At 38.9% G+C, this 26,833-nt stretch overlaps 1 protein-coding gene across 2 annotated transcripts in view; it reads left to right on the top strand.

The window, feature by feature from the left end:
- The first annotated feature begins 317 nt into the window (after positions 1-317).
- The window catches only part of TBC1D9 (TBC1 domain family member 9), a 48,013-nt gene continuing 21,497 nt past the window's right edge, over positions 318-26,833 (top strand). Inside the window, exons 1-7 of one of the 2 annotated variants that reach the window (XM_050973711.1) lie at positions 318-538; positions 14,341-14,451; positions 19,231-19,349; positions 20,973-21,201; positions 22,154-22,415; positions 23,515-23,722; positions 26,518-26,724. In XM_050973711.1, the coding sequence (XP_050829668.1) occupies positions 412-538; positions 14,341-14,451; positions 19,231-19,349; positions 20,973-21,201; positions 22,154-22,415; positions 23,515-23,722; positions 26,518-26,724 (1,263 nt within the window). In that variant the 5' untranslated portion in view covers positions 318-411. The remainder of the gene's footprint in view (positions 539-14,340; positions 14,452-19,230; positions 19,350-20,972; positions 21,202-22,153; positions 22,416-23,514; positions 23,723-26,517; positions 26,725-26,833) is intronic. The other variant, XM_018922429.3, reaches the window with a different exon arrangement.

Genomic DNA, 26,833 nt, shown 5'->3' with positions numbered 1-26,833 from the left:
GGAGCGATGCCGGGCGCGGCCCCGCCGCGGGCGTGCCCGTGCCCAGGTGCGGGGGCGCGGAGCGCGCTCCGCACGGGGCGGGAGGAGCGATCGGCGGCGCGCACGGCGCGGGTTCGCGCCGGTCCCGCGGGTTTTGTGCGAGAGGCAGCGCGGAGGGGCCGGGCCGGCGTTGATGTCACCGCTGCGGTGGGAGCTGCCGCCGCCCCGGGCCGCAGCAGCCGCTCCTCCGCGCCCGGTGGAGCGCGGGTAGGCGGCGGGGGCCATGCGGCTGCTGCCTCCGCCCGGTGCCCACCGGTGCCCGCGGGGCTGCGCCGCCGCCGCGGCGGCCGGGCATGGTGGGGCCTGATGCGGGCGGTGCGTGCGTGAGCCAGCCCTCAGCCCGCCGGGCCTGCTTTTGTACGCGCCAGGAGCATGTGGGTGAACCCCGAGGAGGTGCTGCTGGCGAACGCGCTGTGGGTGACGGAGCGGGCCAACCCCTACTTCATCCTGCAGAGGAGAAAGGGGCACGGCGGCGATGGCGGCGGCGGGGGACTGGCGGGTAAGGGCGGCGGCGGGGCCGGGGCGGGGCTCTCGGCGGTTCCCGGGGCGCGGGGCACCTCAGGGGCAGGGGCGCGGCTGCGGCGGCGCTCCCCGATCCCGCCGCGCGCCCGAGCTCAGGCGCGCGGAATGCGCCAAGGTTCCCACACGGATTTGCGCGCTGGAGCCTGGTGTGGGAGCCTACCGGTGACCGATGGCTCTGTACATCAGGGTGTGACTTTGCCCCGTGTTCTGGGAGAATTTTCTTGCCGAACCTTTAGCACGCGCTCCGTTAAATAAGACAGTGTTGTAATTCAGAAATTTACGAAGCGAACAGATGTGCTTCGGCTTGTCCGTGTTTTCCAGATGTCCTTGTGAAGTATGTTGCCCGAATGCTTTGTTTCCGACTGCTGGCAGCTGCAGACGCTTTTGTAGAGGTTTGGGTCATACTCATCTAGGTCTTAGTAATACTGTGCACATACGGTCTTCGAGATCTTCCACCCTTTCTTAGGCAATGTATATATATTTATATGATATTGGAGATGCAGAACCCAATGTATCTGTAGATACAGAAACCCAGTTTCTACTGGTACTTCTTGAATTGGTACAGAATAATCAAGCTACTTCTCCTGAAACCCGTGCTTTCTTCTTTACACACTTTAACGATAATTACTACTTCAGGCTAAGGAAAATAAACATATGGACTGCATCTGTGTTTGGTTCAAGGTCCTGTACATGTTTACTGTGAGATTAAGTATTTCTTCAGACCTTCAATGCTCTATGGACTTGTAAACAGTTCATAATGTAAACTAAGGCGCTGCTGTGAAGTGTGTTTTCAGTCAGTGTTGTGTGTTGATATACTACCTCATTCCTATGTGGGAAATGACCAGCAGCCACTCCACATTGACTGTAGATTTCTAAACTTTGTTAACAATCTTTTGAAGTGTGGATAGGATTGACAAACCCATAAAAAACGTGTTTTGCCTCAAAAGTTCACCCCTGCTCTGCTTACTGAAAAAATTTTCTCAGGCGGTCCTTTCATGGATTACCCTCTGGCCTCTCGAGGTCTGAGAAGACATTCTTCTACCTTTCTGACTTAGTTATCTTTGAATTAGAGATGGCCATAAATTTTCCAGTCATTTCTCAGTTATTGGGGAAACCGATTGAGAGTTTGGGGTTCTGTTCTTCAACCTGTTTGCACAGTGCATGCATACCTAAGTCTTCTTGCAGCTGTATGTAATAGTCTGATTGGTGATACCAGTTTTGTCCTTGTGTGGAAGTAGGATTCATAAATGCGCAGTCTTTTTTTTTTTTTTTTTTTTTGTGCAGGCCAGAATAAGCCTGCAGCATTTGTTAGAACTTCAGAATAGAGAAATAGTTATTCATATCTGCATTACCCCCCTGCCTTTTGGAATTTAGATATTTGTGCGCTGTATCCATTATTTTAGTGTGTTAATGAAGTCCGTATAGTCTGTATATGAGTATTATTTAGAAGGTGAAATTCTCCATATATTTTGAAATCTGCTGTCAGTGCTCTTACTTTAAGATCTTACTAGTGCCTGTGCTTTGCTTGGAATTGCAGCTGCTGTGGCATTGAGGTAGTAACAACAAGTCCATTTCCAGGGGTTTTGTTTGTTTGTTTGTACAGAAAAGGGCTGGTAAAAAGTTGTAGCTTTTTTCAGTATGTTGCCAAAACCATAATTAATCAAACCCCTGTAACTAACTAATTTATTAGAGTTGGCAGTATTTATAGGAATGTATGGGAACTTACCAGACCTTGTGCTAAAATGGCAAGGGTTTCTGACACAGTAGTCAACAAAAGGTGGGAGAGGGAGGGACGGAGGGATGGATGGATGTAGTCTCCGAGCCACTCCACACGTGACAGGCCCAATAATAAGTGAAACTTAGGTTTTTTTATTTTTTTTTTCATGGAAATGCTGTAATTTTCTGCTGGTTCTGTTAAAAGCTGTGGTCTGCCAGTTAAGGGACAAGGAAGGTAGAGAAAGCCAGTGGATTGTTCTTGGTAGGAAAGACTGATTAAAAGCATGGTATTGAGGGATCTACCTGATCCTGAGTTAAACAATAAAGCTGCTGACATAGTAAACAGGATACATAATTTATAGTAGTTATAGCATTTAGGATGACCCTTTAGAAGCACCCTAGATTTTACTGATCTTGTGACAAAGGTGGAGTTTACCTGGTTAAAAGTAAACAGGGAAAAGAAGAACTTTTGGTGTGGTGGGTTGCATTTTTTTTTTCTCCTTAATTAGTTACATAATACTGAAATTTGCTCAGATATAATCTAATAAGTTAGCCACCCATGAATATGGTATAAAATGTGGCCTGGTTGCTCTGTGGGAAACTAACTTATATGTTCTTGAAGTTGACTAGAAATATTGTACACAATATTTCTGTATGGTGCTAGGGATGATCTCAATTCATATTTGCAAGAGAGGATGTAAATACAGCTGTCCTTTTTTTTGTGATCTAACTTTTGCTGACTTATACTCCCTCATTATTGACTCTTGAAGTCATTTGTCTTGAACTGTAGAATGAGAATTGACTTTCAAATTGATGAGAAGGTGGGTAAGATGACATTAGATGGCTTCACCATGTAACTTAAGCAGTCGCTAGACAATGAGAAGCATTGATTCTCTGGCATTGCCCTCAAATCTAGGTTTGCCGTGAAACTGTCATCACCAAACTGATCAGGGTTAAGTGTAATGCCCTTCTCTCCATCTGTGAACATGGCAAACTTCTTTTGGCATGTCTCAGTCTAAAGCCAAGTATTTTATGTAGCCTTGGGGGTGGGTGCAAGTACTTCTTGTTGGCTTTATGTTGGAGCAGAAGAACAGTACTCGAGTTGTCTGTTCTCCTGGATCCACTCTGAGTGCCTCAGTGCTTTGTGGGAAAGGGAGCATTAGTCACTTCGGGAGAAGGGGTGAAAAACCTGGTTTTCTCCTCTTGGCCTTGGTTTATGCAGCATTTGAACAGAGAAACTCTTATTTAAATACTTGTTTGGACATTGGAGACATTTTCTCCACTATATTGTATTGTATTGTAACAGGTTAGGAGAATGATGATGATCTTTTAATGCATTAGGGCAGTGCTGATTAGCGAGTCCATAGAAGTAATCTCTGCTAACAAGGTGTATTAGATCAGTGGTTTACTTCAGAGATATAGCTTTTCTAATAAGCAGTGTGAATCCATTTTTATACTGAATTAGGGTCTGAACTCATTTAAGTTACTGTGTCACTGTCATTACTGGTCACATCAGTGGGGCTTTTCTTCGTAAGCATGCCTTAATTGAAGGGCTGTTTGGATTTTATTTTCCTTTTTAACAAGAAGAAAATGGAAAAGATTTTAAATTGGATTTAAAATTGGATTTTCATAGCTGTTCTGCAAACTCACATCATCTTGCATCACTGCATTAATCTTCCAGGACAAGGACAAAAAATGTACTTTTCTGCTTTAAAGGTATTTGATGGTTGATGAGCTTTCTCTGTAATTAAATTGTTTCATGCCTTGCACATAATGCCATGCCCATATTTTGCTGTGTGACCCTTGGTCATGAGTTTCATCTTCCTTTTGTTCACCAACAGGGAAAAAAGTATTTTCTGTCCTCATATTCTTCTTGCTTCTCTGGGCAGCCAGGTCGTCTGGCCTGTATGACATAATTCGTTCTTCAGAGGAATGTGGTGTATTTATTTCCACAACAGCCTGCATCATCTGTTGTTGTACACAATCTGTAGCAGAGGCATTTGGGCAGAACATGAACCCAGATCTCTACCACCATTTGGGCACTGTGCCCTGTATGACAGTGTTACTTTTATGGATGTAAAGGTCTTGAACATGTCATAAACTTTTTAAACAACTAAAAGGTTATGTTATTAATTGTATCTTGCATTCAGATGCAAAAAATAGGTTTAAAAATGTCTCTTAACTGCTTTCTGCTATATTGTGATAATGTTTGCCAAACTCTTCTACTTCAAGAGAGTATAGTAAGGAGTTATTGTATCTGGTAGTGGATGGCAGAGCAGTGTATTCACTTGGAGCTTACAGGAAGACTGAGGCTGTGGTACAGTTAGCTAATGGCTACTGTGCTCCTTTTGCCTGTGTACATTTGTGTGTGTGAAGTAGAGATGAAATTCTAAGTGACATTGTTTAAAATGTTATTGTGAGATCTCTCAATCCCAAGGGAAATAAGTTGTTCTTGGCAAGAACTGTTTTTAGAAGTGAATTATTTTGCAAGTAGGGTATATGCACTTACAGCTGGGACAGTGCCTGTGTGAGAGATGCAGTAGGAGTTGTAAGTCCATGCCATGTTGCCAAGAATGATTCAAATGTTTAAGCAGAAGAGAGCAGATGGAAATGTGCTGACTTCTGGTGATAAAAGGATCTGATGAAATACTACTTCTCCCCAGATATTTTTTGCAAAAGGAGTTGTCATTTAATTTCCACACTGGAAAGGCAAGAAGGAGAGGTTCACCCAGCTTGGCTGGGTGATGTGACATATCAATGTCAGATCTAATATAATTTTTAATACTGTGACAGTGTTCTAAATTGAAAAGCTTTTCTGCAGCCTTGCTGGACAGCACAATTAGTATTTCACATTTGGAGCTAAGATTCTGTCTTGCTCGCAGCCTCTCAGTTCAGAGAGTTCAAAAGAGATTACTTGAAAACCTTTTTATGCTTAAGACTTAAAGCTTTTGGCCAGTTGTTCATCTGAATGAACAAAGTATGGTCCATGTTTTAACAAACTTGACACTTTCTGCCTTTGTTGACTCAAGTAGTTGGGATTTTGCATGTCAGACTTAAATGCAAAGCATGTGCTTTCTGATACTTGAAATACAGTGTTTATCAAAATTGATGCAATTAGCATAATGGATAGAGGTCGACAGCCTATCCATCAGCTTTCCATGATTGTTTTGGCACACAGAGTGGAAGCTGGTCTCTCCTGCTCTGCTTTCATTTGTCAGTACATCAAATCTTCTCTGATACTCTGAGCTGCTTCTTAGGATCTGCTGTGGGTGTGTTTACTTTTCCACACCAGTTCATTTCCACTTCAAGGAACATGCAGATGTCTAGGGCTGAATTGGTGTTTGATTCCCTTGACTGACTCACAGTCTTTCTGTTGAATTCCCAGATGCTTTTCCTAGTTCCTCACTTCCTGCCTAATGCTTCTCTGCATCTCCAGCTCTTCTGTTGGCTCTAGAGACTACATCTCTAGTGCCTGAGATGTTGTTTGGTGTAGCTTTGCTTCTCCCTCTAATATTTCTTGGTCAAAGACTTTCCTTGCATGATACTTTATCTCCAACACTGTGAGCAGTGTGGCCTATCCAGGCTTCTGAGCTGCCTTTTGCCATTTTTGCCCTTGAAATAATGTTACTGTTAGACACGTGGAATCCCAGGGTGGCCTGCTCTTTCTGCTGAGATCTCTGTTTGTAGGAAACTCTGTTGGAAATGTTGCACAGGATCACAAGATAGTAAGCAATCAGTCTAGGCCACTTACTAATTTTCTGCATTATACCAGAGTTTGTATTGCTTACAGGGTTTTTGTTATTGTTCTTTGGTCCTTCACTGAATGGTGTAGAAGTAGCACTTCTTCACATCAGTTTCCATATTTCCATCACTCCACTGTCCAGTTATGCTTGTAGCATATCCTTGTCAGAATGTATCATATTTCACGGAGGTTTTTGCCCTTGATAGTTTCAGTTAGATTCCTGCAGCACTAAAAAAGCTTCCCTGAAGTGTGCTACCATAAACTCAAATGTCTTTGGAACTTTATTTAAACATGTATTCTCATACAGTATTTCTTCTTGTATTGATACAGGCAGAATGTCCTTGTTTTTTTCCTTCACAGCATCACACTTCATATTGCTTTTCCAGAGACAGGAGTTGTCCCTGCCATTGATTTTCCTAAAGTATGATGATACCATGATATAAAGAGCTGTGAGCATTTGACTGAAATTTTACTTTTCTTTATCTCATTGACCATTAATCATACTTCTGTTGTCTGATCAATGTTGATATTCAGAAATTGCATTTGCATTTTAAATCTGGTGCTTAGGTGATCTTAGGTTCTAGAGGACTTCTTTCAAATCTTTCCATTTGTTTTCTTTCCAATGAAAAGGTGGTATTTTCTATACTGGATTTCTGATTTTTTTTTCCCTGAAGTTTCCAGATAGGGGTGTTTGAATTTCTACCACAGCAATAATCTTGGTTTCAGCTAGTACATTTTTAATGTTTTGGATTTTACTGTCCTTTCCTCATAATCTGTCTTGTTCTTCCCCTCTGTTTTTTTCCATTATTTTATCAGCCAGAGTTATCTGGATCTTCCATTCAGCATTTTTCCTTTCCCTGGAAAGTGCCTCCTCTGATAGCTTATTGAAATCTGGTCCATCTGCAGGTATTCAGTCAGAACTGTGAAAATTTAAAAATCTCTTTTTCTGAGAAAATTTCTCTCTTGCTTCCTTTCAGTTTTAGCTTGTATTTCATCATGCTTTAGGACTGCTCCGAGTTCAAGCTGAGTTTACTGTGCCCCCTTCAGTCCTCAAACTAGATTCAGTTTACAGTAATTTTTCTTAGGTTAGGAGTGGTGATGTTTGGAAGTTTTTTTCTGTTTTGTTTGCTTTTCTTTTTTTTTCTTAATTTGCTCATACTTACTCGATTTGTTCTTTCGTCTTACACAGTTTATCTGAATCTTATGTTGGTGCAGATACAGATTTAAATTTTTCTGTTGGGTGAAATCTATTAACTTTGCTTATGCTACTCTGACAGAATGGGATACTTTAAAATAATTAGTTGTGAGTGAATTTCAGTGACTTCTCTACTGTTTTGGTCTGTGATACTTGATTATGCTTTTCCTAAGTGTTTTTTACAAATTTATGCGTAATTGTTTATATCACACCTAGAAGGCATTTGATAACTTCATCTATATTTTTCTCACTGTTTTTCCATAATTTCATACTGTCTGGTGTGATTGATATGTAGTATAAAATTTTTTTCAGTAGTGTGAGAAGTTGTTTGGCATTTTGTCTAAATATCAGTTTTCTCTGTGTTGTAAGCCTTCAGATTCCTGTAACTGTGGCATGTCCTGTCAGTGCTTGTCTCTTTCTGTGAGCTTCAGCTTAGCAGAAGTTACAAGAAGTTGAAAAAGCTGAAAGTCTAAACCCAACCAGATTTAGGTTCAAGTTAACATACAGATTTTTTACAGGGTTGGTCATGAGTTGTTTGGACACCTTAACGGGTACAGCTGATTCCTTTCAAATTAACATATTTGGAGATAAGCTGATTCAATCACAATTGTTAAACTTGAAGGGTGGCTGAAAGCTTTATTGTTTCTTCCTGCTTTATCCCTCGGTAATCAAGCCAGATATCACATTGGCCCCTCCCAAGCTTTTTCTTTAAATATTAGTGGTTAGTTTTTCAGTCTTCTCTCATTTGTGTTCATCAGCTTGAAGACAGAGAAAGTAACTACTGGTTTTGCTGCTTTTCTTACTAAATGTCAGTAGAGTAACAATTCTTCCTCGGAATCAGTTTCACTGAACATGTTTGAAAACTCCTGGCAAATAAAAGGGTGGCTGGACAAATCTGTGGTCTGTAGAACTGTGTTGGTAGGAAGAGAGAGCAGCAAAGGCAGACATTGGGGAAAACTTATACAATGCTATTAATTCTATTCTTAATTATTATTATATATATATATATATATATATATATATATATATATAACTAATCAATATCACTAATAATTTATTATTTAATTAAAGAATATTAATTGCTGTAAGTCCAGAGGAAAAATTTTGGTTTTTTGATACCACATTAGATGCCCACATAAGCCACATGGGAAGACAATTAGAAAATTAGTCTTTAGAGGTCATTTAACCTTCATTTATATGAATGAACACCTATTAAAAAAGTGTAACCCTTCATGAAGTTTTAAGGGCACACAGTGCACTTCACAGTGAAGAGGTTATATTCTTACTTTTGTGGGTATTATTGCCAGTTTTGGAAGTTTAAAACTCTGTTATTTTTGTGTGGTGTATAATATTTTCAATTTATATAGGCTTTCCTGTGAAAATCAAGTAGCATTGACCCTCCCTTTAAAAAGGATTTGTCCGTAGTATTGCCCATGGAGTTCAGGTTGTTGCTCTAGGTTGAGTTTTGACAGACAGCTAATGGGATGATCTCATCCTGTAATAAAAAATGAGAGAGCTAATCACATAAATTGCCTTGAGAAAGACTGGAAGAGTGGGGATTCATTATCCTTAGTATGAAAAACAATAGCTAGTGCTGTATGCTTTAGTTATGTGTTGTTAGGAGTTCTTGTTTTTATAGCTCAGGAAGCAACACTTGAACTTTAGGAAGAGTTTATTCACTGTCCATTAAATCAATATAAAACTAAATGCTCAGGGTGTAAATATGATTTAAATCAACCCTATTGATTGAAGCTTTCTTAAAGATCAGCTGACATCTACAATCTAAATAGGTGCCGTGGGTGTTTCAGGTTTATGACCAGAGCCCATTATGTGTCCATCTTACTTAAGTGGAAAGAGGAGTCATCAGCGTGCTTTAAATAGTGAGGACCTTTTAAGCAGTATGTTTTTGATTCAGTGTTGGAATGTCACAGTGCCTGTTTTGAAAAGTTCTTGCTTGTGACATATGTGACATTCCAAGTTTTCCTGGTTGTTGGTGTTGGGCTCCTACACAATTAGGCTGCTGACATCCATGAGACTGAGTGATAGCTCATGAGCCTGACTCTGAGAGTCACAGTCTGACCTGTATTATATCTCACCTCTTTTGCAGGGTACGATTTTGTATTTACTCTTCATGCTAAAAACTGTGTGCTCTTTGTTTATACAGATTTAGATTAAAATCTTCAAACAAAAGGTATTTTGTGGTATGGATTCATGTCGACCTGGAAGGAGGATGAGACGGGGCAGGGCTCTTCTCCCTGTGAAGAGCCATGTGAATAACATGTTTGCACGCTGGCAAACTGCGGGAAGGGAGGGCACAGCAGTCAGTGGCACCAACTGCAGGGTGACGTCCTTCGGCTCGAGGCAAGGTGTGACACAAATTGCCTGTGTCACTGAAGAATGGATGTGTCACAGGTCCCTGGTGTGTGCTGAAAGGTTACTCTCTAAGGTTAGAAATTACTAGGAAGCATCACTGTCTGTTACTATCCCAAGCTTTTTGGTGCTTGCTGTGCAACAAAGCCATGGCTGTTGGTAGTCCTTAAGCTTTGAAGTGTCATTATTTATTATAATTCAATGGCTTCAGTGTTTTAATAAGGTGCACTAGAGGTAATATATAATCCAGATCCTCACTTTTGAATATGTAATCCAATTTACTTTGAAGAGGTAAAACACAAAAGCTCTCGATTATAATACTGCTGTGAGGGGGACTGTAGAAGGGTGATAAAGACTTCCCAGTCTTTGTGGTTTTAAATGAAAACATGGCTTTCTGTGGAAGAAGGTTACTGTTTGTCATAAGAAAATCCTTTGCTTATAAAGAGTTTGTTCATGTGTACAGTGCATAAGCTTTTCCTTTAAAAACACTAGTAATTGATGTTTTACAAAGTCACTTGCAAATTATTATGAAAGATAAAAGAAAGAAAAGAAAGAGAGAGAAATATTCTTGCGGCAAAGATCTGTGCCATGGATATCCAAATAGTCACAGATATTGTGACTTACGACAGGTGTTCAAGTCTATGTACTCTGAGGTGTTCATGCTTAAAATGTACCAGGTGGATTCTACAGGACGTCACTTGATTTCATTACTATTTGTGGGTAGTTTCAGTCTGGACTGTAAGTCGTCTGGAATATTGGTCTCTAGCTGCAGTGGTGCTTGGAAGAATCTCAACTGGCTGAAGCTATTGGCTTAGTTTTCAAACCAAGATGACCTGTCTCTCTGAAAAATACACTTTGGTAAGATAAAAGTAATTTGTGAAGGGGGTCTGTGTTATGGAGGTCAGGCTTCATGTGGTCATGATCGCTTCTAGTAAAAACGACAGGTTGAAAATTGGTTGCTGTTTTAAGGACACAAGTAGAGCACATCGTACATTAATTAATGAATATAAACTACCAATCTGTACTTTCTGCAAGGATTATAGGCTCCCCATCCAGCTTATGACTAAATGTGAGCCACCAGTGAATGTGGTCAGATAAGTAAAATGTAGTGTGATTTCTCCCTTCAGCACAAAGTGCATTGGGTAACTGAACCTCTTTTCCAGTAATTCCCTTTAGTGCATTGTATTCCTTCCAGTAACATGATGCAAGAGCAATTGCCCAGGCCCTCAGCCAATTGTGGCTTTGTATTCCCTGGTTCCAAATATTACATATTCTTTTTCCTCTGCTAATGCCTATGTTTTACAGAAAAGAAAAAGAATTCTGATCAATCTTCTGGACCTTCGCTTTAGAATTCAAGTTTGCAAAAGAGGAACCTAACTTTATTAAAAAGTTGTATCAAGCAAAGTGAAGGCATTATGCCTCCCTTTTTCCCTCCTGCCCCACGTATAGGTTGCTCTAGAAATTTGGCATGTGTGTGTGATGGGACTGTTTGTACATAAATGGTTACTCACGCTTGAGTGCCTTCGGGACTGGGGCTCCCATCAATTAGCCAGACGCTAATCCTACAAATTATACCATGTGCTTTAAATAAAATTGTCTCATGAAAACCTCTTGCTTAAGCAAGGGCTGGTAGATTTAGTATTCTTACATTGGAGATTTCTCCCCTTATTTCTTTATGCAGTCAGAAATCTGATGAAATAATGGGAAAAAATTTGCAGTCAGTATAGTCATGTGATTTGATGCCTGGGTAATTCACTGGCTCTTGCCCAAGGGCCAGTCTAATATAAGGAATATGATTCTTGGTTGCCTGTTCTGTTTCTATAGAAACTCAGTTACTTAATCATGTCTGGAAAGGTACTTGCTACATGAAGAATTCATGAGCTAATGAACAGTGTTAAAATTCTCTTAATATATATTTTTTATTTTCATTTCTACTTCATGTAGAAAATCCTCAAACAGATTATCAGTATGAACTGCTGTTTCATTCTGGTTGCATCATATGTCTGCATTGCAAAAAAAACCCAACCAAACAGCACATACCCAAACCCACAACAAACAACACTGACCTAACAACATGAAAAAGAACTGTTCATGAAGGAGAGCAGGCAGGCCCAGCTGCATGATTGCACGAGTTTTCATGTGATAAAAACACATGCTTTTTTTTAATATCACATGTATTATCTGTCAAAACAGCTATTGCATGATACAAGTAAAATGTTACTGATAAACTGTCAGTTGCAGTTATCTTGCTAAGCTCGGATTTGAATTTCCCTGCAATGGTCTGGAATTCTGTCAGATTTCTTCCTTCGACCTCACTACATGGTTATTTTATTATTTGTTTACTGAAAAGTCCCTGAACAACTCCTACTTACTGCACCCTTGAAAAGTATTATTTGCTTTCTTTTCCTTTCCTACCTGACGTCTACTGTATCAGTCACTGCTGGCTTCACTCTTTTGTTGGTGGGGTTTTTTTCATAGTGTTCTTCACATTTCTTAAATACACAGCTCTGTTTTACAGTGTTTGGTGGCACAGGGGGATGTTCCTCTCCTGTCTACCATATACGGGGGAGAAGAAGGTAGGATGGGAAGTTCCTTTGAACCTGACATTGCTATACAAGTCAGTCGGTTTATTCTGACTTCCTAATCTTACCTGCCTATCCCAGTTTTTACAGTGCTCCAAGAACTAGGGGCAGAATTGTTTGGCAGGACCACCCACATGCTAATGAATTTGGAAATACAGCAGGAGGAATGAAACAAGCATGTTTTTAAAGAATACAGAGAATGAGCAGTGTTTCTGTATCTCAGAGAAGATTGCATTTGGCCAGCATACAACTTTATTTAGGTATTAGATCATGCCTGTTGCATATTTATTACTGTCAGTAGTCATGTGAAGCTGAAAAGCAAAAAGAAAATATGCCTGCTGTATTTGCAGCAAACCCAGATGATGAACAAAGTGTAGTGTCTGGCTTGGTCCCCACTTTAGTTGAGCAGTAGTGGCAGCTTTACATTTTTGAGGATTTTGCCCGTGGTTGAAGTGACACGTGCTTTCTGGGCCAGGACCATACTGCACTTGTGAAGGTCAGATGGAGAGGAAAAAAAAAATTAAAGGTATATTTTAACCTTCATTCTCCTGAGCTTGAAAGAAGCCAGGGTGTATCTAGAAGGGCTGGTGGAAAATTGTTCAGAGGAAGCTTGTCAGTGTACAACCAGTAATCAAAATGTGTGAGAGATGAGGGGTAACTAAAGCTAGTGAGACTAATGTACACTGGGATATTTTACATTCATTTTTCGTGTTTATATCCTATAATTGTCAGAGAGCTTTGTAGCACACCTTAGTAATGGTCTGATGTGCCCAGACTTGTTTCTCATGTCTTGCATAATTCTTGGATTAAGAAGTGGTGTATGTTAATTCATTGAGCAGAAAGAGATTACAGTTGATCCAACATGAGAAGATCTGTATGAAACAAAATACAAATAAAAGAGATAGAATGGGGGAAATACAAAATCACTGGTAGATGGGGTGTTTCTTAGTATCAGTTTCAGTTCACATTTAAGGGATCTACTGAGATGGAAAAAGGGTACTGCTTTTATATCTTTATGATGCACAGCACAAATCTAAAGGAACAGGAAGGGAAGCAGTATTGCATATACCAGTTTCAGCAGAGAAAAATAAGGAACTAATAAAACTATGACAGTAAAAGATGAACACACGAGACATGAAAGGAGAAGCAAACTTCTAAGAGGAGAGTTTTAAAATGTTTTTGGTGCATGCAGTTTATTTCAGCTGTTTGAAAAAATCCTCTAATTTCTACCCTAATAAATATTTTCACAAAAAAGAAAAAATCTCTGAAAGTTCATCCATTTGTTGTTTATATGTTTCAAATTTTTTTCCCAAACAATTTTCTGAGAACTTCAGCATGAAAATTTAAATCTGACATTGCTACAGGGGAGGTGAAAATTCTTCGTGGAGATGAAAAATGTGAAAACTGTTACATAGTTTAAAAATAAATAGGTCTTTCTTGAAGAGAGCTTGGGAGGGTAGAGTTTTGTTTTATGTGTAGTTATTATAAAAATAGGATCTAGAATTTTTGGAAATATAGTTAGGAATTAGTGGTAGCTGTTGGTATGCAATTGTTGGTGGCTCTCTCAGTAGCAAATTTTCAAAGCTACTTCTGGAAAACAGTATGGCTTTGTCTTTCCTCAGTATCCTTTCATCTGAAAAACAGCTTGATTCTTAAGGCATTTTGATCCTTCCTACCCTAAATAATCAGACTCTTAAGTAGCACAATTATTTTTGCTGGAAGTCTTTAGTTTTACCTAGTGACATTCAAGTTTTGAACCCTTATAGGATTGATAGGATTGTGTGGTATTTCTTGTTGGTGTTGGAGGAGGGTTTGTAGTTGGTAGGTTTTTTACTGCTCAGGGTTCCAGCAGTGTATGAAATACAGGAAAGAACTAAATAACTTTTAAACATGATTTTATAACACGACTACCTTCTGCTTTGCTTCAATTTGCCTTGTCTTTATGCTAGCATTGATGTACGTTAAAGAGTTGAAGTCTTGTTTAAGCTGAAGATGTTTCCCTGTTAAATCACTCTTCCTCTTTACGGCCTGAGACAACAAGCGTGATGATGAATATGTAGATCTGCGTTTTGCTGTGGAGGGTGAAATGGAGTGGGGAGGAGCTGCAGAGCCCTCTCCTGTGGGATCTTGAATTTCCCATCACTGTGTGTTCATCACAATTTCCTCTTCTACAGGTCTCCTTGTGGGTACTCTTGATGTTGTGTTGGACTCCAGTGCCAGAGTGGCACCATATCGAATCCTCTACCAAGCTCCAGACTCCTTGGTCTACTGGACCATTGCCTGTGGTAAGGACAAATACACTGACGTGGATTTTTATTCTTCCTGGAACTGTGTCACATAACATAATAAGAGAGCATCCTTCCTGCTGAGCACAGTCATGTCAGGACAAATAAATGGGTCAGGATGAAAACCTGCTGTAGTGGCAAAATTCAGTGGCACCGGAGTTTCTGCAAGTCAGACTTTGAATGCCAGCATGGATGGGTGTGTTAAGCACAATGACTGAATGAAACCAGAAATGGCCATGGGGCAGGGATGAAACATCTATGATTTCCCAGTTTTCTTCACCCAAAGGTGTTCCTAGACTAGCAGTACCAATTCCTCCTTGCGTGCTCTTCTCTATGCCCAGAGAATAGTGGGCATAGAGCACACTCCTACAGCACTTCTAAAGTGCAGCATTCCTGGGTGATGGGGTGTGTCTAAAGAGAATGGTGGGAGGAGTGCCTGGGTTGTAGCACCCTAGTTACCCAGACAGGGCACCTGGCTTCCCCTGCAGGGTAACCAGGAAGAAAATGCAGCACCAGCAGTCACATAAATACTGAATAGCAAACAGTGAGACATTTCCTGTCTCGTCCAGGATAAATACCATCTAGATCCCAGAGATGCCCTGCCTCCTGGATGTTTATTTCAGACAGTGTGTGGTCTTTCTATGTATGATGTACTTAGAATTCAGCAAGAGGGTAGGTGGATTAAAGTTAACTACAGAAGTGTATGTTCTTACACAGATGCAACAGCTTTTAAGAGTTTTGGTCTTTAATGCTCCAATTTGGACAGATCTAGCAGTAAGACTGTTCCTTTTGTCATAATAGTAGTGAAAATAATTGAGTTGATATTTTTGTACGTTAAATAGGTTTTTTTCATGTATCAGATCCTGTACTAAATGCCTATTTCTGTAGTCAGGTACCTATTGCAAGTAACATAAAACAGAATGGAGTTAGTCTCTGGTTTTGTCTGCTGTCTCTGAAAATAGTGTCTGGAGTTAAATGCAGAAGAGTCAGGTCATTTAGCTTTGTTTGGCCAAGCTTGTCAGGTCAGATCATTGGTTTGATAGTATTGATTTTCAGTCTTAGCAAATGAAAACTTTTCAGTGCAACTCCTCCAGCTCAAAAGTTTCACTGGCAACAAAGTTTTTGGCAGCAGCCAAAACTCTATTAATTTGGAAGAGAATGGAGAAGAGAGAACAGATGAGAAGTGAATACATGCCTATCATCTCTTTTAAGGCCTGGTAACCTCCAGCACCCCCACTGCTGCTTGTCCTTCAAAAATACTGGTTAATGATGCTGTAGGCTTCTTTTCAACTAATTGTGCCACTTCATTAGTGCCCATTCTCCCAATGAAATTTGACATTTAGATTATTTGGATGACTTTTCCTCTAGACAGATACCCTCTTGGTAAGGAAAGAGAAGGAAAAACAGATGAAGGTTTGCTATAGATCTAATAATTTTAGTTCAAACCAGGCTCTGTTTTTAGAAGCGTGTGATTTCTGTGTCTGGCAAAGGTGATATCAAAGCTGTGTCACCTTCTGAATCCAACAGGAAGTTTTGCTGATAGCTCTTATTAGCACAAGTATTTCTTACTTTCTTACTTATTTTCTTATTAGCACAAGTATTTTTGATAGTATCAGACCTGAAAAAAACCATCAGTTAAAACTACCTTTTTCCCCTCTACAGCCTTTTGTACCAACTTCCTGAAGATTTTAAAATTCATATAACATAATTTATCTTTATTGACAGCTAATACTAAAACCAGATATTAGCAAAGTTGTCAATATTATGAAGGTTGTTCCGAAATCTGCATTTAACAGTTTTTTAGTGTCATCTGCTCTGCTGTGACCATAGGTAATGCATGTCAGCTTTCCACGGATCTCAAAAGAGAAAGAGCAGGTAAAAGTACTTGCCTGTATGTTTATTTATTTTCATCCAGATGTCAGTGCACAGCTGTTGCCCCATCTCACAGAAGAAGCTGGCTAGTACTCTGAATTAACCAGCCCCTGGGTTGACTGACAGGGACCTTGCCCAATCACACCTCTCCTAAGGCTGCAGGCATTTCACTGGCCAGAACCTGAAGGGGTGTAGGGATCACACCAATGAAAATAACCAGACTGGGTTTTTCAAATGCCCTTTATAAGGAAGGGCTTGGGAGTAAGCTCTGGCTGTTGCCGCATGAAGATCTAGGTGAGTGGTCACTTTGTCTCCAACTCATTGTCCTGCCAAAGTCAACATTACACACAACAATTAGTAACCAACTCCATCCCATAAACTTAAAAGGGGGCAGCTGAGGATATGAGTTTTCTTGCTATTTGCAGACTCCCTTTCAAAGAAAATAGCATGTCACACAGCTCCCGACACAGTAGTGTTTCTTCAAAGACCCTTATACTGTGCATGTATTCAGAAATTATTTTTAAGACTTTGGAAATAGGCCATGTGACTTCTCTTTAGATTTTTTTGCATGACACCTATAGATAATATCTGTAATTTTATACCTACAGCATGTCCTCAAGATAAGCAGGGGCATAAAATGGAAGGAATAGTTATGAGTTATGGCCCCAGAATAAATAAATGTACCATAGATGTAGAAATATAAAATTTACGGTGCTGCTGAACTGTGAGAATTTTGTTTTTCTTCTGAGAAAGGTGTTGTGGATTTTATGTAGAAATACTCTGTCTTCATTTAAGCTAGTATTAATAAACATGCTCTTCAATTATCAATCTTAACCCTAATTGAAATTGCTGATGTAGTTAATTTACATATCTGTGATTTCCTTTTGTGGAATGTTTCTTAAATGTTTAGTCTTCTAATACCTGGTTGATAGTTTAGTTGTTTTAGTTAAATTAAAAGACTGCATTAATGTAGTCTTGTCACTTGAGGGGAATAATGTGGATCTTGCAGGGTGGTAAAATTTTACAGAGAGCAAATAATTTATCTAAGCAACCTTGAAGCTGAGCAGCCCAGTGTTCCCTAAGGCTCACACTGTGGTTATTTTATGAATTTGCAACTAAAGCAATTTCTTCTGAACGGATCAAGGGCTGTTAAAATTATACAGGTTACTAAGGGCTTTGGATGCATTTAGCTGTGCAACTCTAATTTGTTCTGCACTGTCCCTCCCTGTTCTCTAAGAGTAGACTGCTGGTTATTTGGTACTTGTAACCTGTTTTTACAGAAATTTGTCTTTTTTTCGTGCCTTCAATAAAGAAATAATCTCCATCTTCAGTAAGTAGCTGTACAGAGTGACTGGAAGAAATGCAGTTGTTTTGTGATTTGTTTGTAACATTTGGTCTTGCTCTGTGCAAGAGTATTCTGAGGATGAAAGTAATCCAGGGAGGTTTGTCTGCTCTAAAATGACTGTTTAGACAGATTTGGATGTGAATTGTCTTGGATATTAACTCTACTGATCTAGTCCCTGTGAGGATTCTGGCTGGTGAATTTGAAGCCTTATAACTCTGGAGAGAAGTCTTGTTAACAGCCCTTTCTGCACTGCAGGGTTGAGTTAAAGGTGTCACAGTTATACAGGAGAATTGTTATTTACTTTTCAAGAACAATTGATGGTCTAGGGATGCAAAATGCTGTACACAATCAGCCTTTCATATTGTAGTGGCACTTCTGTGTCCCATGCCAGTGTCCCCCCCCAGAGTGCTATGCTCAGTTTAAGGTGAAAATGGTGCTATATCTAAATTCTGTTCGGAAGTGAGAAACTTTTTTAGGTCCTTCCCCACCTATAAAACCAGTGGCTCACAGTGGCTTTGAGTGTTTTTCAGGTATAGAACTGCTGTAGGTTTTTTGTGATAATGGTAACTTACATGCATTTTTATGGGCTCTGTATTTTGAAGTGCAGTGTTTTAACTCTTAAATTTGGTTTCTTCTCCTTTCCTTAGAGTCAGAGTTACTGCTTAATTTACCTAAAAGGCCAGTGTTTGTAAAATGGTGAATACTTTTATACGCTAAGATAGGTAAAAACCTGTAGTTAAAAACCTCACAGCAAGTATGTATTTTAGCCCTGAACAAAGCAAAGAAAGAGACCTAGCCTGTCATGGTGAATTGTTGAGAACTGGGGTATAGATTTTGGGCTGATTGATCTACTGTAGGGGAGACTGGGAGAGTAAATAGTGAGATAATGGAGACAAAAAGCAGTGGGGAAAAAGAGAGATGTATTGTTATGGGTTGAGAGTAATTAGCCAAAGAGTTTCAGAAGAAGGGATGAAAAATAATTGATGAACCACAAACCAGAAAGAGACAGCTTTAAGAAATAGTTCATCATAATAGTGTGTCTGCGCTGCTTGTCACTGCTCTTACAAGCTAAGCAATTTTTCTGATGACAGTTTAGTTTTATATACATAGCTCATGCATTTAATCATTGCTTTTTTCAGCAGTGTTAAAGCCAAGAAGAGATAAAATAGTGTTCAGACCACCTCCTGAGTTCTAGAAAGGTCTGGTTGCATCCAGTAGTTTTAAGGAGAAGCAGCAGTGGCAATCATTTGTGGTTCTGAAATATTAATAACATATGTAGGCTGTTCTGCAACATGATTTATGTATCTGTACTACAACCAGAATTGTGACATTCCCCTGGAAGTTGCATGGAATATTGCATTCTGTTGCCTTCATTGGAGCTGTTAAAGTAAATACAAATGGGAGAAAATTTTGGAATTTCCAGAAGGACAGCATCTAATGAAATATTGCATCTCCACTTACTGGGAAGTTTTCTTAGAGTTTTTGTTCGTGATTAAAGGGACATTGACACTAGTGAATTATTAATTTTGTGACTTTTGGTTTCTTTGTTTGTTTTTATATAGGTTGCTCGAGGAAGGAAATCACTGAACACTGGGAATGGCTGGAACAGAATTTGTTGCAAACTCTTTCAATCTTTGAAAATGAGAATGACATAAATACATTTGTCAGAGGAAAAATACAGGTAGTGTACTAATTGCTGCAAATGTTGTTAAAACAGTGATAAATATGACTGGGGAAAGAAAAGTGATGTGAATTTGAAACAAATTAGAGCTGGTAGTCCCCAGGCTGCTCTGCCTTTTTGAAGGACTACCAGATGCTAAGTGGCAACATGTGTGTAAAAAACAGGGAAACTGGGAATAGTGCACATAGCTTAGAGCAGTGTGATTTTTAAAAAACCTATATAGATATATAGGCAGGTCTTAAGGCATTGTAAGTTCTAAAATTAATTGCACTGTCTTAAACTTTGACAGTTGTCTGTACAACTATTTTTCCATTGCAGTGCTTAATTTTAATCTTTTTTCATGCACTCATAATGTCTCCTCCCTCTCTTCTGTGTAGTTAAATCCTGTAGTATTGGCATTTGCACTTCATATAGGCGTTAGGGTTGCTAGTTCATTGGTTTGTTTCCTTGGTGGGAAGTGGGAGTGTTGGTTTTCTCAGAATTTCTTTTTTTCTTTATAGGTCAGACAATAACTATACTGGCAAAAAGTACTTTTTTGTACTAAGAATTATCTAAAAATAAATACTTTGTTCAAAGATTGTAAGAAAAATTGCTGTATTTATTGTTGTGTATTCAAAGAATTGGCTTTGTCTCATTCTTTTTTTAACATTTTGTATAGTAAGTCAGCTCTCTTACAAATCCCACAGTTGCTTGTGTTTCTCCAGTGAATCAGGTATAAGTGCTATAGATGATCATGGAAATACCTTATATGTGAAGACATCTGTGTTTTGAAATAGAATCCTTAAGGAAATTGTTACTTCTTAGATTTGGATGAATACTAAATGTGAACGATGTTTCTCTGTCTTATACTCTGCTCTTCATGTAAATATGGAGGAAGTTGAAGGCAAAAAGTCACAAAAAGGCAAAAAATTTATAACTTTTATGGAAAAGACAATAAAGATTGGAAAAATAAGCAAATAAAACAGAGCTTCAGTATAGAACAAAAGGAACCATAGTCTTAAAAAATATCAAAAAACATCTTTTGACCTGTTGCCTCTTCAAGTTTCATGAGGGTCAATTGCACCTGAAAGTGGGATTTTTTTTCCACCCTATTAGTAACTCTAATTGAAGATGTTTTTTTCTTCTTTCTTCCCCCCCCCACACCTTGCTCTTCTATGCTCGAGGTCCACAATAAGAGGGGTCATAGAAGTAATACAAAATTTTCCCTAAAGAACAACAGTTTATTTTCTCCCTTTTTCTTTTTCCCTTCCCTTCAGAAAAAATTTCATGTGAAATACAATGTCTGTCTCCCCAGGAAGGAGGAAGAGGAAAATTCTGCAGATCATAGGTGCTTCACAGGGCTGTTAAGAGTATTTGAGTTAGGCTGGTTAATTTAAACCGAGGTACTGGCAAGTGGTTGGTGTTTGGTTGCTTTTGACATGGGCACAGTAAGGTCATCAGAAAGAAAGCCTTGAATAAAGTAAATAACTACATAAGCCAAAGAGTGAGCAGAACAATAAGAGAACAACTTCCTTGGCATTGCAGTAATTGACAGTGCCCTGTGGCCTGGATAGCAGTGGGAATTAGGATATCTGATAGCCCGTGGCCACTAACAGGATGTGTTCTTTCTTTATTCCCTGCCAGGGCATCATTGCTGAGTACAACAAGATCAATGGCATCAAAGAGGATGATGACACAGAAAAATTCAAGGAAGCCATAGTGAAATTTCACAAGCTGTTTGGAATGCCAGAGGAAGAGAAATTAGTGAACTACTACTCCTGCAGTTACTGGAAGGGGAAGGTTCCCCGTCAGGGCTGGGTGTATCTCAGCATTAATCACCTTTGCTTTTACTCTTTTCTCATGGGCAGGGAAGGTATGTTTTCAGTGGAACAGTAATTTGTGCATCTAAAAATGGTTAGGAAATTTCCTGTAGGTTGTTATTTTCACATACTGATCACTGAGGGTACAGAGACACAACTGAGGAAAATTCCCTGATTTGTCACACTGCTTAACTGTGTGCTTGTTCCCTTGTTTGTTTGGTTCTTCTCAAAGTAGTTCTCTGTAAAACAGTATTTGGCATTGTCTAGGGACATGGTTCACCTCAGGAGCTATGCCCAAAAGGAAATAGGGACAAGATCACACCAGTTCTGGCTTTCTCTTCTGCTCAAGTACTACTCTGGCAGACTTTGCAACGTTAAATGACACATCTGCATTTGTTCAACATCAGAATATCAGAAACGTTTCAGAGGAGACCCAAAATAAAGAAGTGCATAGTGTGGATGCAAGCAGGCTGCTCTACAGGAAGTTAATTCAAAGCACGGTGGAGTTGAACAATTCAGCAGTATTTGGTTATGGGCAATGGATCAGTCCTGGGATTTAGCCCCTGCTTTAAGGACACCACCTGTATTGGTGTTGGGAGAAAAGCTTAGGCTCTGTTGTGGCTGCAATATTTGGAACTTTTTACTGTATAAAAATAACACAAGCCTGTCTGATGTGTTTAGACTGTGTTTCCTTGCTTCCATAGGAAAAGAGGACATTAGACTCTGAGCAGGTGTAGTGATAATGAAAAGTCACATTAGCTTATATAGCTTTGTAATGCTTGTGTGGTGTTCTGTAAATAAAGTAAATGATATTTAAACTTTTTTATCTCCTGCTTGTCAAGCAACAGTGGTTTGTTTGTACAAACTTGATCTATTTATGCAGTGCTCCCAACTTTTCAGGATGCTAGAAAAAGTTGAATGCATTTTATAGAAAGAGGAAGCTAAAAGCTCCTGAATATGCTCATTTTTGTACTGAATCTCGTTCTTTTGTTTGCTTCTGTTCAGCAAAGTTAGTTATCCGTTGGGTTGATATCACTCAGCTTGAGAAGAATGCTACGCTGCTCTTCCCTGATATGATCAAAGTGAGCACAAGGTCAAGTGAACATTTCTTCTCAGTATTCCTTAATATCAGTGAGACATTTAAACTAATGGAACAGCTTGCCAATATAGCTATGCGACAGCTTTTGGACAATGAAGGATTTGAACAAGACAGGTCATTACCCAAACTGAAAAAGAAATCCCCAAAAAAAGTATCTGCTCTAAAACGGTAGGTAGCATCGGCTCTTACTCACCTGTTCCTCCTTAGTCCTTTTACTTGCCGGATTTTGTCCAAAAGTTTTCTAATTTTGGGACCGTTTACTGCTACTCCAAAAGGAATTATTGATTCCAATAGTGGCAAAATGTGAATAATTATTTAAATGTAATTACTTGGTATCTTGTTGAAATAGGAATATGAGAATGTTGCAAAAATAAACTTTCTTGAGCCAAATGCTCATTTGTTCAGAAGCTCTTTACTGTATCTCCTGACAGTGGCCACATTTTGGTATCTGTTGTGAGGCCAATTTATGTCTGTATGGGAAGGTAATAAAGTGATTAATGTGTTATTAAGAACTATGCCTAGCATTCATACTTGGTCTTATCGCTGGAATTGAGAAATTAGTCTAGATTTTTAATTCTATCTGGAATATAGTTTAGGTAACAGCGATACAAAAATTGACATAAAATTCTAAGGGATGAAAAGTTATCTGAAAATATTTTTTCTTCTTTTAGATCACACTTCAGCTTGTTAGTTTCTTTTTTGTTTCTTCTTTATATGTCATTCATGTTAGTGCACCATACAGAATTATAGCCAGTGCTTGTTTATATTTCTCATTATTTAGTGATGTCTGACATGCATTATGTCACTTTTGTTTGTCCTTACTATTGAGTGTATTGCACTGAATGCATTATCAAGACTAAGTCTTGAAATTGTTACCAAACTCTGACCTTAAGGAATCCATAATGTTAATAAAAAACCCTCAAAAACGCATTTTTTATTACTATTAGCAAAAAAATGGATTCACTGTATATATTCTCAGAAAGTACGGCTGAATATGGAAAGCTCACTCAGTCTTTCCTCTCTGAGAAGTAAGGATGAATGTCTGATTCATTCATGGCAGACTTTTTTTTTCATGTAGTTTTAGAACCTTCCAAAAGTGAAGAGTTTATCTCCATCATAGGTGAATTATTTCCAACTTTTTGCTGTACACTCCTTGCTTAGCTGAGTTATGTGTTGCAGGTAACTTGCAATGATTTGCATAAAATACATCTAAAATGTATTAATACGTTCCCTAAACCAAGAAAATCTTTGTGTGGGTTTTTTTTAGAGATCTTGATGCCAGAGCAAAGAGTGAGAGATACCGTGCATTGTTCCGACTTCCCAAGGATGAGAAATTAGATGGACACACAGACTGTACTCTTTGGACTCCTTTCAACAAAATGCATATTTTGGGTCAGATGTTTGTTTCTACAAACTATATTTGCTTTACTAGTAAAGAAGAGAACTTGTGCAGCCTTATTATCCCTCTTCGAGAGGTAAATACTTGTATTTTTTAATTTATAGGGCAATATAAATAAGCAATTTCTTATTAGATATTTCAGCCTAGCTTTGATTTTTTTTTTTAATTTTGGTGGGGTTTTTTGACTATTATTTATTTTTTGATTCTTTTTGGAGAAAAGCCTCTTTTCATCCTTTTTATCTCTTCTGAGCATGCCATACTGATGTGTTTTAAGTAATATTTAGTGACTGTGTATCTTAGTTCAGGCTTCCTGCTACTAAAGCTCACGTGGAATTTTTTCTATCAGTTTTCATAACCCTTGTGAGTTCTTCCTCTCTCATAACTTGTATTCTGATTTACAGTCCAATTTTACATTTTTTGTGCCTCCTAGGGAGGAGTGGAGGGTGAAACTTCCTAGATCGGATAAGTGGAAATTTTTTAAAAGAATCTGTCAGATACGATTTGCTTTTGTCAGATATAAAAAGATTCACAATCCTAAAGTTTTGAATTGGCCCTTCACACAGACTTGCAATTGTTTAGTCTTGTATGTGGAAAATATTTTGTCTGAATTTTTCAAATTGGTGTGTTTCCCTTTTTAAAGCTGGTTACTTAAAGCAGATCATCAGTAAGAAGAATTTGTTTGATCCAATAAAAAACTAATTATGTTGGGGAGATTTTTATGGTTGACTTGATTTGTGGGTTAATGGAAAATTGTGATAAGTAAGTTTTGGAAGTAGTAGCAAGGCTGATGTAACTAAGGACAGTTTGGCTTGACTGAAGAACCACAGAATATTTCAAGGCACTGTTTTCCCCTGCAAATCATTAAGAGCAAAACAAGTACATATTCAGTAACTTTGAACTACAGCCTGTCAGTGGCTTGTTGCAACAACTTTGGTTGTTTGGGATGAGACGTTCAATTATGGTTTCACTGTCTGAAAATCAAGGGGAATGGCAGTCCTGCAGGTAAAGTGGTGGAGGAGGAGTCGAAGTCTTCACTTACCCGGACCTCTTTTCCTGAATGCTGATTCAGCAACTGCTTTTGATAGCCACAGTCACAGCAGCACAGGATTCAGTGCAGCTCTAAAGCTTTAAGAGACAGAAGTAGGTAAAAGAATAAATGCTTCTGTTTGAACAGCTTCAAGTCTCAGCACCAGCAAGGAGAACAATAAACCAGGGGGGTAGTGCCAGTCCTCAGAACATTGATCAGTACCTTCAGTAATTAAAGGAAACCTTTTTATCTAATTAAAGCTTTGGGTTAAACCCTGAGTTAATTCCAATGTTCTGTAATATCCTGGAGGTGTTTTGACAGATGAGACAATAGCAAAACATTGATTCAGAAATTATGAAGGGGAAAGAAGTTTTTCAGTGGCTGACTGCACTGCTCACTGCACCTTCAGCAGGTGTCCTCTCCAAGAAAAAGCACTTCAGATGTGTGTGTGTCTCTATTGAATAGGAAATTAGTGGATATCAGCTCTCATTATAGCAGAGCTATAATTAAGCTTGCTTAATGTCTGTCCTGTGCCTTTAGAACTTACCTGTATTGTGTGCTGATTGCACTCGAACAGCTTTTAAGTGGAACAGGAAACATAGGGAACACTTTTTAACTTCAATATGCTATTAGTTAAGTCCTTTCAGTTAACAAGTAACTAGTAGATTTGTGGTTAACAGAAATATTAAAGGAGGTGGGGAGAACAGAGAAGTGGTTTAGGCCCTGAGAGGTGCACTGCAGTCTTTAGGTCTTCAAAGAAAATGCATGAAAAATGGTTACCCTATCAATTTAGCTAGAGCTATTAATATTGTAGTACTCATGTTTTACCATTGATTTCTGTTTTTAAAAGGGTTAAAGGAGCAAAAGTCAAAGTCCTAGCAAAATTAAATGTCCCACTTTCTATTCTGAAGGCAGTAAGTCAGTTTTCAGTAAGAAATCATCCTAAGTAATAAAAGCAGTAGTTACAAGTATTTATGATCACAAATTTTGATTTGTGTTTTGTTCAATGTATGAACTGCACAAACTTGATGGATTGATATGTTTATAAGGTAATAGTTGGTAATGTTTAGGACAAACAGCTGTTACATAATTCATCAACAGTGTATGTATGACTTATCCCTGAGATTTCTTTGTGTTAAGTGCTTTACCAAAATCTCAGGGAACTCATTCCCTGTACTCAGTAGATTGTGGTATGAGTACTGTTTACAGGTTGGAGTTCATTTAGATTAGTGACTGTTTCCGTAACAACTGAAGGCCATACAGAAGCCTCCACCTCACAGGGTTAGATATTTTCCTTTGTAAGGGAAGACATGGGGCTGATTTCCCTTTGTTGCAAGTTCCTGTGTACTGTGAAAATGCAGTTAAAATACTACTATGCAACTGTTTTCACAGTACTCAACTATAGTACAGTTGTACAGGAGCATCTTCTCAAAAATGGTTTATTCACATGTATTGGCTGTAAAAGGTAGGCCAAAGTTTCAAAGAAGGTGTTACGAAGCAAGAGAGGGATTTGGAAGTCCTGCAAAAAGCTGATAGATTTGTATCCCACAGATGAAATTTTGTTTCACTGATTCTTTTAAAATACGGTCTGAGGAATATCAGCTAAGTAGTGCAGGGGAGTTTTGATGGAAAATGTATTGAAACCAATTGTTTGAGGGTTTACAGCCTTTATCTTTCAGGCTTGTAAGCCCTTGTATGCAAACCGTGTTTTCTGGCAAAGGGGTGTCCATAGGGATTTGATATAAGGGTGGAAGAAGCATGGGTTTATTGTATTAAGATGGTTTCTTAAACGAAGCAGCTTGATTAACTAAAGATCTTAAGCTGTAGCAACTGTTTCTTCCTAGGTGACAATAGTGGAAAAGGCAGACAGCTCTAGTGTGCTGCCCAGCCCACTGTCAATCAGCACAAAAAACAGAATGACGTTCCTCTTTGCCAACTTGAAAGACAGAGACTTCCTTGTACAGAGGATCTCAGACTTTCTGCAACAAACCACTTCAAAAATATACTTGGATAAAAATATTTCTGGAAGCTGTATCAGCTCAGATGATGAGGTATGTGAAGGAACATGAATAATTTACTAGAAGAGGATTTTAAGTGGTGTGGGGAGAGGAAATGCCTTTACATTTTTGTAAAGCTAAACCTTTGGGCACAGTAATGTGA

The sequence above is a fragment of the Serinus canaria genome, chromosome 4 (assembly GCF_022539315.1).
Source record: "Serinus canaria isolate serCan28SL12 chromosome 4, serCan2020, whole genome shotgun sequence".
Classification (NCBI taxonomy): domain Eukaryota; kingdom Metazoa; phylum Chordata; class Aves; order Passeriformes; family Fringillidae; genus Serinus; species Serinus canaria.
This window is presented reverse-complemented; position numbering and strand designations above follow the sequence as displayed.